This window comes from Tupaia chinensis, unplaced genomic scaffold (genome assembly GCF_000334495.1).
Source record: "Tupaia chinensis unplaced genomic scaffold, TupChi_1.0 Scaffold000119_2, whole genome shotgun sequence".
In the NCBI taxonomy this organism is placed as follows: domain Eukaryota; kingdom Metazoa; phylum Chordata; class Mammalia; order Scandentia; family Tupaiidae; genus Tupaia; species Tupaia belangeri.
The window spans coordinates 4,241,764-4,254,093 of record NW_006159586.1 but is presented as its reverse complement, the minus strand read 5'-3'; the positions used below and the strand labels follow the sequence as shown (position 1 = coordinate 4,254,093).

The window sequence follows — 12,330 nt, the reverse complement described above, 5'->3', positions numbered from 1 at the left end:
AGAATTATTAAAAGACATTATTAAAAGAAGAAAGAGACATTATTTTGTGACTGAAAAGCTGAACCAGCAATTCAGGATATGGAATCCAAATCTAGAAACGTACAATACAGAAAATCTGAAGTGGTGGGTGGATTGCAAATAATTAAGGAATGCAAATTTACAGTAAATTGCAGCCCTAAGGGTATACACATTAGTTGTATTTTGGGTATTGTTATATGTCGGTAACTGTCTTAGGGACTGACTTTTTAAACCTGTGCTCTGTGTTCTACGTTCGCCCCCACTTTAGAGTAAGAGTACGGAAGTGTCATTCTTTTGGGTACTATCCACCATATCACTCTTGACTGGAAATAAACTGTGGTTTCTACCAGTGCAGAGGGTTTGTTCTAGATTCCCTGGTCTGCGTTGCCTGTTCTCCTGCCTAATGGACTCACTGGACTTTGGATCCATGTCCTGGTCCTGGTCCACTGTGAGCTGGTCTTTATTGAGCTCAGGCAGGTCATGCCACTGCCCTATCGGCACATTTGAGTTGCCCCATTCCAGGGTATCCTGAGTCTAAGCCCTGGTTTCTGCCCAGTCCAACAGGGAAAAAAAAATAGCAGATTTATTTTATCTGATTAGGTGGTTTGACAAGGCACTTTGGCTCTCTGGATCCGAGGATAACTTGTGCCAACAATCCTATAAGGTATTTGTGAGGCTCAAAGGTTGTATGTGTGAAAATATCTTGCAAATTGTAAAGAACTACACAATTCCTAGGTTGTCCTGTAACGATTATTGTCAAGATTTAACCTAGAAAATTCAGCTTTTCCACAAAATGTCCACTAACCTTTCTCATGCTTTTAGACTGATGATAGGATATAAATACCAAGGTCAATTGGAACTGGAATTAAATCTTCGATATCTCTTCGAGTTGAAGAGGGTTTTTTGTTTTAATGCCATTCTGATAAAGCCTAAGGGAAGGGAGCTAGGTCTGCAGAGATCAAACCAGGGGCGGGGACCGCGCAGGCTCAGCTCCTCCGCTGCAAGAGGAAGTCGCAAGTGCTGGCGTCTATGGCCCCCATGGCGACAGGACCAACTTCCGCCCGCCCCTCCCGCTCCTACCTGCCTCTGACCCCGTGAAGCGCACCATGGCAACGGGACCTCCGTGTCGCGGAAGTGGGTCTCGTAGGTCGCTGTGGTTGGGGTATTACTGTGGACGTCGCCCTTACCCCGACGGGACTGGAAAATGTACAGCCAGCGGTTTGGCACCGTTCAGAGGGAGATTAAAGGCCCGACTCCCAAAGCGGTGACCCTGGTAAGCACAGGGTGTGTGCGCGGAACCCAACAGCTTTCTCCATCTACTGGCACTCCAGGTGTAGCCAAGGGTGCCCTGGTCCCCAGTCGGGGCTTTATGGAGGGGAACTTGTTCCTGACACTATGCGGTTTAATTTTGAAAGAAGGAAAGACAGTAAGGTCGCTCACCTGTGTGCCCATCCCTCCTTTCATCCCCATCCATCCTCTTCCTCCTCTCTACTCCCTCCAGTTAAGTTAGTATTTACAGTCTGCATTTGGGGAATCACCACTTGGGATTTTGGGGATTTTCAGTCTCCAAGACACCTGAAGAGGGTCTGTTTTCTTGCAATTGAGAGTGTGTGCCACAGGAAGGGCACTGGCCAGGGAAACACGGCTGGGGTACAGCGGGGATACAGCTGTATGATTTTGCGCTGGTTCTAAGGTCCCTGGGAAGACCATATGTGGAAGGGAAGTTGGGCTGTGAAGGGTTGGGAGTAGCTTAGAGATCCGTTCCTGTGTGAACTCACCCAGTAACTGTTGCTGGACAGAGGTGTCCTTACTGGTTGGGAAATAGGCTGAGTGATTGCCTCTAAGACCAGGGTGGTGGTAATAGGCCAGCAAAAGTCGGCTTGCTGCGTTATTAGGGGAGTCCTGCTGAAAACCCCAGAGACAACTGGTTCATGCACCTGGAGTTTTTTGTTCCTGCATACTATGTCTACAGGCCGGAAAACCTGCCATGTGTGATTAGGCAGTTACAGTTACTGCCTAATTTGCTGTATGCACAGCACCGGGAGAGATTTGGGATAAATATAATGACCTTCAGATATTTACCCTTTATTTGAAGCCTGATCCTTGCCTTCAGTGAGTTTATAATCTAATTGCAGAAACAACTCGCTCATGTATAAAACCATTAAAGGATGGGGCCAGCAGATGATGTAATGATTACATCACTGGACTCCCACATAGTCCATCCTGATTTGAGTCCCGGACCTGGAGGCTTAAAACTCATGGCAGGTGTGTATGTGTGTGTGCGCGCGCGCACGCGTGGGCCCAATATCCCGGGAGGAGAATTGAGGAGAAGGGAGTGCAACATGGCCATACCCCCCGGGGGGTAATTTCTCAGTTTCTGTCTCACCAGGGAGTACATGCGCCCTATAACAACAACAGCAACAACAACAACAAAATCTCTCTTTAAAAAATAAAAAGGTGGGACCAGCAGTTAGCCTAATGGCTATGTCGCTGAACTCCCATGTAGTCGACCACGATTAGAGTCTCGAACTCAGCAGCTTAAACTCCCGCTGGGCACGTGTGCATGAGTGCCCAGAGTCCCTAGAGGAGAATGGAGGAGAAGGGATTGCAGCATGGCCATCTCCCCGGGAGGTGATTTCTTGGTTTCTATCTGTCTGTCTGTCTTTCTGGGGAGTGCACACGCCCTATAGCAAAAAAAAAAAAAAAACAAAAAACCTCTCCAAAAAAGTTAACTCAGTAGATATTGAAGTACTGTATTGTCTGTGATGGCAGTTCATCGGAGAAAGATCAGGGATTATCAAGGATACAGTTTTATTTATATTATGCTCCACAGTGCATGTAGCAGATTTCAGGCAACCTATAGAATTCCTTTTGTCTAGATCCCTAAACCAGGATCTGAAGCTGGAAAACGGTAGACTAGTAGCTTCTACCTTCTGTGTGCCCTTCCTGTGGCAGACACTTCCAATGGCAAGAAAACAGACCCTCTTCAAGTGTCTTGGAGACTGAAAGATTATAGCCAGAACTCATTGGGGACAGAAACTGATGTACGTTGGGTTATTTATCCAAACAGCTCTCAGAGATTAGGCCATTTGTTGGGTAGTATTACTTAAGCACTGAGGCAGGCATATTGAATATTTTGCACTTAAAGAATTAAGAGGAAACAGAAGCGGTCATGGTTGGTGCATCTGCTCCTTCTCAGATGTCTGAGTGTAGTAAATGTAGGTATTACGGGGCCAGACACCTCCTAGAGTATGTGGGATACACATATGCCTATGATCCAGGGCTGGCCAAAGTCTGGGGATAGATCACAGCAGCAAGACTGTGTTGGGGGTGCCGTGTGTCTCTTCTCCCCCTTTCTTGGGGGTACTGTCTATGTCTCCCCCTCTCATGAAAGAAAGAAACAAAGAGTATAGTGTTAAAGGTGGCACGGTTGTGTTGGGGGTAAAATTAAAGCCACCAAGAGATGAGTCCTTGACCCCTTAGCAGTTCTCCCAAGAAAAGACAATAAAATGTATGTCCGAAGTAATGGGAGAGGAAAAGGAACCACTATTTGATGAATGTCTCATAGGCTCATTAGGCACAAGGTGTAAAAAGATTCATCACCTTGCTCAACACAGTAATGGATAGAGGCAAGAATCAAACCTAGAATGTAAGGTATGGTTCCTTTTTTTTTTTTTTTTTTTAAGAGGTTTTGCCTAAGACCACATGCCTTGGGTGGGGGTGTGTGGTGGTGGTGATGGAACATACACAGTGAGAGGGAAAAAGAAATCATGGTGGCCACACTGCAGTCCCTTCTCCATTCTCCTCCTGGGATGTTGGGCACATATGCACATGCACCTGGTGTGATTTTCAAGCCACCAGGTCCAGGAATTGAACCATGGTGGGCCATGTGGGAGTCCAGCTATGCCATCTACTGTTCCCATAAAGTATTATTCTTTATGACAGTAAACTGTAAAGTGAAATCCTAGAAACTATAATTTGAGATGGTACAGTAACAAGCCTTCAGTGACTTTGAAAACACAAGGTAGTAAATCGTGTGTTCTTCTGCCTTAAACAAGGTTTAGAGTTTTGATGTCCAATACAGTAGCCACTAGCCACGCATGGCTCTTAAGCACTTAAATTGTGCCACAAGTCATATGCTGAGGGGCCAGCAGGTGGTGTGGTGGTTAAGGGCTCTGGACTCTCACATGGCCAACCACAGTTCGAGTCCCAGACCTGGTGGCTTGCTTTCTCACTTTTCTCTCTCTCTCTCTGTCCCTCTCTGATCAAATTAAAATAAATAAATAAAGATAAATAAAATAATTTTTAAAAAGTCATATGTATAAATGATAATATTTTAGATATATTGGTGAAATAAAATATACTATCAAAATTAATTTTCCTTTTTCACATTTTTTTAAATGCGCTAGTAGAAAATTTGAAATTACTTATCTATTTTGTATTATATTTTTATTGAACAGTATGGGCTTCTGCCTGGATTGGCATCACCTTGTTAGAGAGCTCTAAGTCATACTTTAATCATCCAGATATTGGTCCTTCACAGACCAAAGAGCCCTGCTTAGGATGCCCAATCCTTAAAGGGCTTCCTGACCCCCTGGCTATTGTTCATGCTGTTTCTCCCCAGCTGTGCTTCCCATTCTCTTCTTTAGCCAAAGTGTACCCCAGGGCCTGGTTCCTGGCCTGACAACTGGAAACAGTCGTTTCTATTTGACCTTGGTGCTTGGTTCCTATTCTCATCCTGTATGTCTGCTGTGAGCCTTAGTTCCTCTTCTGTATCTTGCCCAAGGTGTAGCCTTGATTCTCCTTTGCTTCCTTGACTCTCCTTTGCCTCCTTGACACAGATTTTGTACTTGTAAAATGCCATACATATTAGAGAACTATAGTTTAACTAACTGGCTCTTGGCTCCAAATCTGATAAGGATTGGGGCTGGCAGATGGAATGACGGTTAAGGTGCTGGACTCCCACATGACTGACCATAGTTCGAGTCCTGGAACTGGTGACTTGCTTTCTCACTTTCCCTTTCTCAATCTCTCTCTAATCAAATTAGAAAAATAATCATAAATAAATATTTTTAAAATCTGATATGGATTTAGCCACTTTCTGTGATACTCCCCTGACATCATCTGCTTCCTCCTCACCCCAAACTCTGAATCTTTTCATTAGGTTATCTTCAAATATCAATTATCTTTCCCCACGACACTTAGTTACAAACACCCAACCCTAGTTTTCTGGTAATCCTGACAGTGATGTTCTAAATGTAATTATAAGATTGGCTCTCTGCCTCATGAGCTGAATTTTGTTACTATAAATCAGCACCCTAGTCTCACAATTCACCAAAGGATGACTCGATTATGTAGAAGCTCGACTATGGATTTCATGGTGGCCTCAGGTGGTACAAAAATTTTTATCAAACCTACCCAAAAACATTTCATTCATTCATATTTAAAACCTGACTGGTAGGCATTGTGTACAATGTTTGGAATACAGAAATGAAATAGATTTAGTCCATGTGATTTTACTTAGTATATAAGTATGTATTTAAATGGTACATACATTTCCAACTTTTTAGTGGACATTTGTATAAAAGTCATATGTTTAATTAACATATGACTCCAAGATGTCAGGAGCATGACCCTTGCATTAAACCTTAGAGACACACCATAGAAATAGGAATAAAGTTCTTCCTCCAGCTATTTTTCTTTTCCTTGCTTTCTCACCATCTTTTCTCATTCATCTCTTTCTTCCTTTTGAGTAAATGAGTTTGGGATATATATATATACACACACACACTTAGAGTGTAGCCCCTTTTCATTGAAAGTATGTTGATAGTATTAATAAGTATGGTATCTATCCCTGATGCAGTGTGGCATTGTAAGATTAAGGTGAAGAATTAAAAGACCTCAAATTCTTGTTCTGTTTAGGTCTCCCCTAACAATCTTTCTAACTATTTGAAGCACTTTGGGCAAATCATTTAATGCCTCTGGGTTTGACTAGATAATCTCTATAGTACTGTTCAAATTGTAGCTTTATAATTCCTTCAAGTTTTATTGAAATGGCACTTTAGAAATATTTAAGGTTGTTTTGTTGACATCTTAGGTATGTATAGGCCCATAAAAATCAAACAAGTTAGTTCTTAGGGTGCTAAGCTGTTTTCAGATGTAGCAGAATATATTCTTTTTTTTTTTTTTTTTTTGCTCTAGGGGGGGGGGTCTACCCAGCCAAGAGGGTGCGTGCGCTCACCAGACAGAGAGAGACATAGAGACAGAAAGCGAGAAATCACCCCCCAGGGGGGATGGTCACGCCGCAGTCCCTTCTCCATTCTCCTCTCGGGATCCTGGGCTCGCACGCACACGTGCCCTGCGTGAGTTTTAAGCCACCGGGTCCGGGACGCGAACCGCGGTCAACTACGTGGGAGTCCAGCGACATAGCCATTACGCTAATATATATATATGCTAATATATAATATATATTCTGGTTCCCAAGAATATATTCATTTTTTACGCCTAGTTTTATTTAGTATGAGTATTGGTGGAAGTCATGATTAATTGGAAGTGTGGGGTTGATTTTTTGGTATATCATTAAGTGATTGTTTTGTTTTCAGAGAGCCAAGCCTCCTAAAGAGCAAAGAGCAGAAAAACATCTGGAAAGAATCCGTCGCAGCTATCAGAAGTATCATGCTATTCTGGCTTCTATTAAGTCAAGTGAGCGGGATCGCTTGAAGGTTGAGTGGGATCAGCACAGTGACCGCAAGTTTTTGAACAGCCTTGTGCAAGCAAGAATAAAGGATGCCGTACAAGGGTTTATCATCAATGTTGAAGAAAGACGAAATAAGTAAGACTCATGAACTTGGAGACACAGACTATGAAACATTCTTGGGGACCAGCAGGTGGCATGGTGGTTAAGGCGCTGGACGCTCCCACGTGATTGACCATGGTTCAAGTACTGGACCTGGTGGCTTGCTTTCTCACCTTCCCTCTCTTTCTCTGTGTATCTCTCTCCAGTCAAATTAAAGTAAATGAATGAATAAATTTTAAAAATTAAAAAAGGAAACATTCTTAAAACCACATTTTGAGATTGATCAATCAAAAATCAGGCTGGGGCCGGCAGGAGATGTGTTGGTTATGGACTCCCATGTGGGCCTCCACAGTTCAAGTCATGGCCCTGGTAGCTTGCTTTCACACTTTCTCTCTCTCTTTTTTCTCTCTCATTCTGTTTCTCTCTCATTAGATTAAAATAAATAAATAAATAAATAAATAAATAAATAAATGGATAAATAAAGTTAAATAAAATAATTCTTTAAAAAATCAAACATAGTAAGAATCATGACAGAGATATTCATATTCAAATCACTAACTGTTGTAAGTTAACATTTTTATTTGTGATAGCCTACACAAAGTTATTACAAGGTATCCTTTGATGGAAAACAAAGGTATATTGTTTTATATTTCAATACTTTGAAATCTGTTCATTTTGCTTCTTTGGTCAAAGATACATTTCATCTTATCTGTGTGTGATCAAATGAGATATGGCACAAATCAGTCTTTTTATTGCTTTAAATGGCAATTAGCCTTATCTTATGGAGGATTGCAATATCATTTCTTTATAAAATTTATGATTAGACATGTAATTCTAAAATCAAATAAAACAAAAATCAGTAAAATAATGCATGTGGCATGACAGTTTTTGTTTTGCTTTTGACTTTTTGTTTCAGACTACGTGAACTTTTAGCATCAGAAGAGAATGAGTATCTTACTGAAATGCAATCAAAAGGAGAAACCATTGAGGAGAAAAAAGATAGAATGAGAGAGAAAACCAGATCACTAAGAGAGAAGAAAGAAAAGGAAAGACAGAATTTTGTGGCTGAAAAGCTAGACCAGCAATTCAGGTAATGGAATGAGAAAAACACACAGTGGAATCTAAAGTTGTTATATTTTAAGATTTAGGAATGTTAATATATAGTAAATTATATAGCCCTAAGAGAATACACGTAATAGTTGTTTTTCTAAGTCTTGGTCATTGTATTAGGTATAATTCAATAATACAGGTACCAAGTTTGTCTGAGAATTGTGCTCTAGTGTTCTATGATTGCCTCCTGATTAGAATGGAGGTATCAAGTGAGATTTTGTCATTACATTGTAGGTATTAACCTTAGCCCTGCTGTTGGGAGAGTTTTTTTTTTAAAGCCTCTGTCCCAGACATTCTAAAATTGGGCTCTCCCCTTATTGCTATAGTTTCCATCTGCCCTCAATGTGTGCTTGGCTCCCTGTTCCTTTTTATTTTTTTAAGATTTATTTATTTAATATGATTTGTTATTATTATTTATCTTTTAATTTGATCAAGGGTGGGGGGGGAGAAAACAAGCCACCATGGTCATCCATGTGGGAATCCAGTGCCTTACCCACCACTCCACCTGCCTGCCTCCTGGTTCCCTATTTTTCTTATTGTCTAATATTCTTTGTCTAGTATTCCAATCTGATGGCCTGGACTATATATATTTTTTTAATTAGTAGTGACTAAATCTCAAAGTCTATGCATTTTCTTTCTTTTTCTTAAATTTCATTTATTTATTTCTTCATGAGTGAAAGAGACAGAGAGACAGGCCCCCTCCGTTGGGTCCTGATACTGTAAGCCATCTCTAGCACAGCCAGTTTTCCTTTTGCTTCTCATTGTGCAGTTGTAGGTTCCCAGATCGTGGGCACCGACTTGTCCAATGCACTCAGGATAGTCTCCAGGCTTGAACTCAAAGCCTTCTTCCCATGGAGGTTAGCCTTGCAGACCATTGCATTTTACCACTGCACCACCACTCACTCCTTGATCCTCCAGACTTTTGATCTACTTCCTGACTAAGACCAACTGTGACCCTTAGTTTTAAGATTTCTGGTCCTATGTTTCAATATCCCTTTTCATTTTGCTTTCTCATCTTAGGATGCCCTGAGCCTGTGCCCTGGCTTCAGCCCTATGACTACCATGCACTTGCAGCAGGAAGTTTTGTGTAGTTTCCTTACTACAGCTATAGCTCTTAGAGGAGGAACATATTTACGAATTGTAATTTCATTATATTGTAATTTCTCACTTAAATTTCAATACCTCTGGTATTTATTAAGATTACGGGGAACCAGCAGTTAGCGTAATGGCTGTGTTGCTGGACTCCCATGTAGTCGACCGTGGTTTGTGTCCTGGACCCGGTGGCTTAAAACTCATGCCGGGCGCGTGTGCGTGTGTGCCCAAGATCCCGAGAGGAGAATGGAGGAGAAGGGATTGCGGTGTGGCCATCCCCCCTGGGGGGTGATTTCTCGCTTTCTGTCTCTCTGTCTCTCTCTGTCTGTCTGGCGAGCACACGTGCCCTATAGCAGAAAACCTCTCAAAAAAAAAAAAAGTGCGAACATGAAGAATTGCTATCATAGTTTTCAGGATGATTTGCTCTTTTCCCCCTCTTTTATATTTACATCATTTAATGCAGTGATGATCTTATGATATGACCCATGAAATGCCCCAAATCATCCACATCAATTCCTTTAATTTTAGAGTAAATGGTTAAGATTTTTATCTTTAGAAGAGGTTTCTTTTTTTTTGGAGAGGTTTTTCGCTATAGGGCGCGTGCGCTTGCCAGACAGAGAGAGACAGAGAGGTAGAAAGCGAGAAATCACCCCCCCAGGGGGGATGGTCACTCTGTAATCCCTTCTCCTCCATTCTCCTCTCGGGATCTTGGGCATGCGCGCACACGCGCCCTGCATAAGTTTTAAGCCACCGGGTCCAGGACGCGAACCGTGGTCGACTATGTGGGAGTCCAGCGACATAGCCATTTACGCTAACTGCTGGTTCCCTAGAAGAGGTTTCTTAAAGTCACGTATTACCTGGAAGTGTTGAAAACATAGCCAGTAGCGTTCTTTCATTCATACAATAAATATTTTTGAACCCCTACTTTGTGCCAGACTCTGTGAAAGATTAATACAATAAGTTGGTTAGTATCAGACATTTCTTCGATTTGATAGAAGTTTGCCATCAGAGAGTAACTTACACAAAGGGAGATGTATTTACTGGAGGTTGATTCTCACTATGCAGCTGTAAGTTCTGCCACTGTCTCCCCTGGTGAGCTGTGACCTTATGTAAAGGAGTCGAACTGTAAGGGCAAGCTTGGGAGAAAGGTATGAATATTCAGGACCTAGAGGATCAAAGGTTGCTGGCTTCCCTACTGTTAGGCAAGAGAAGCAAGATCCTTACAAAGAGGTTAGCAAGCTAAAGATCAAAGAGTTTTATGGTTTCTGTTGTTAAAGGCAAAAGCTGAAGCGTTTACCTCAGTAAGAGGGGCTGGATGACTGCCCCCGATAAGATTTTAATTCAAGTAGGATGATTTTAGGATATAGGGGAAACTTGGAGGGGCACAGCACTGACATACATCAGGGTTGGCTTAATTACACAGTCATACAATTGGCTTAACAAAACAGGAGTGTCACTTTGGCCAGCCGCAGTGGTATAGTCATAATGAAACGCTCTGTAGGAGGCCCTGGGATTGCACCCCAGGTTCTCCCTTTGCATGCCTGTGTTCCTGGCTGGCTGGGGCTGGGAGTGGAATCATCACCTGAAAAACACCCTCCCCCTCCTCCATCTCTGTCTTTCTCACTCTCTTTCTTCTATGGAATAAACAAACTTTTTAAAAAAGAGAAGAGAGGGGAACCAGCAGTTAGCGTAATGGCTATGTCGCTGGACTCCGACGTAGTCGACCGCGGTTCACGTCCCGAACCCGGCGGCTTAAAACTCACGCCGGGCACGTGTGCGTGCGTGCCCAAGATCCCGAGAGGAGAATGGAGGAGAAGGGATTGCGGCGTGACCATCCCCCCTGGGGGGTGATTTCTCGCTTTCTGTCTCTATGTCTCTGTCTGTCTGGTGAGCGCATGCGCCCTACAGTGAAAATCTCTCCAAATAAAAAGAGAAGAGAGCAAATCTAAACCCTGAATTAAAATCTGGTAGTGCACGGAATACAAGAGTTCGCTTTTCACAGCTCTCAAAGTATGAGTAGCTCTGAAATCCAGAGGTCGACAAGTGTGAGGAAACAGCAAAGAGCATGTAGAGGGATCAAGACATGGTTCAGAGAAAAGCTTTTTCCATCTCCTCCTCCTTCTCCTTTTTTTTTTTTTCCCCACATGTTGTTTTCTTTCTTCCATGAAAAGGGAGACAGAGAAAGAGAAGCAGCACACCTGACAGCCACAGCCCACCCCTGGCTTCAGCAGCCTTAGATCATGAACACACACATGCCTGACATACTCAAGAAGGTAGGTCTCTGGAAGCCAGCCCAGAACTTTCCCATGTGGTGAGCCTCAGAGTGTCACATTTTCACACTGAGGCACTGTCTAGAGCATAGTCCTTTCTGCTATGAAGTTGCTTCATAGTATAGATTGCCTGAAACTCTCTTGCTAGAATCCAGAAGTAAGCCAATCCTAATGAGTAGTGGATACAAGTTGCAGATGCAGCTATTAAGAGTAAATACAGGGACCAGCAATTAGCGGAATGGTTATGTTGCTGGACTCCCACGTAGTTGACCGCAGTTCAAGTCCCAGAGCCGGCAGCTTGAACTCACGCCAGGCACATGTGCCTGCGTGCCCAAGATCCCGAGAGGAGAATGGAGGAGAAGGGATTGTGGTGTGGCCATCCCCCCTGGGGGGTGATTTCTCGCTTTCTGTCTCCCTGTCTCTGTCTTTCTGGCAAGCGCACGTGCCTATAGCAAAAACCTCTCCAAAAAAGAAGAGTAAATACAGGGGGACCAGCAGTTAAAGGTTGCTGGCTTCCCTACTGTTAGGCAAGAGAAGCAAGATCCTTACAAAGAGGTTAGCAAGCTAAAGATCAAAGAGTTTTATGGTTTCTGTTGTTAAAGGCAAAAGCTGAAGCGTTTACCTCAGTAAGAGGGGCTGGATGACTGCCCCCGATAAGATTTTAATTCAAGTAGGATGATTTTAGGATATAGGGGAAACTTGGAGGGGCACAGCACTGACATACATCAGGGTTGGCTTAATTACACAGTCATACAATTGGCTTAACAAAACAGGAGTGTCACTTTGGCCAGCCGCAGTGGTATAGTCATAATGAAACGCTCTGTAGGAGGCCCTGGGATTGCACCCCAGGTTCTCCCTTTGCATGCCTGTGTTCCTGGCTGGCTGGGGCTGGGAGTGGAATCATCACCTGAAAAACACCCTCCCCCTCCTCCATCTCTGTCTTTCTCACTCTCTTTCTTCTATGGAATAAACAAACTTTTTAAAAAAGAGAAGAGAGGGGAACCAGCAGTTAGCGTAATGGCTATGTCGCTGGACTCCGACGTA

The 12,330-nt window shown here is 42.9% G+C and overlaps 1 protein-coding gene across 1 annotated transcript in view; it reads left to right on the top strand.

Annotated features, from left to right (window-relative positions):
* Positions 1–1,042: 1,042 nt before the first annotated feature.
* Positions 1,043–12,330, top strand: part of CFAP53 (cilia and flagella associated protein 53) — a 39,081-nt gene continuing 27,793 nt past the window's right edge. Inside the window, 3 exon segments of the mRNA XM_006144452.3 lie at positions 1,043–1,291; positions 6,621–6,850; positions 7,731–7,904. Of these exon segments, the coding sequence (XP_006144514.2) occupies positions 1,223–1,291; positions 6,621–6,850; positions 7,731–7,904 (473 nt within the window). The 5' untranslated portion in view covers positions 1,043–1,222.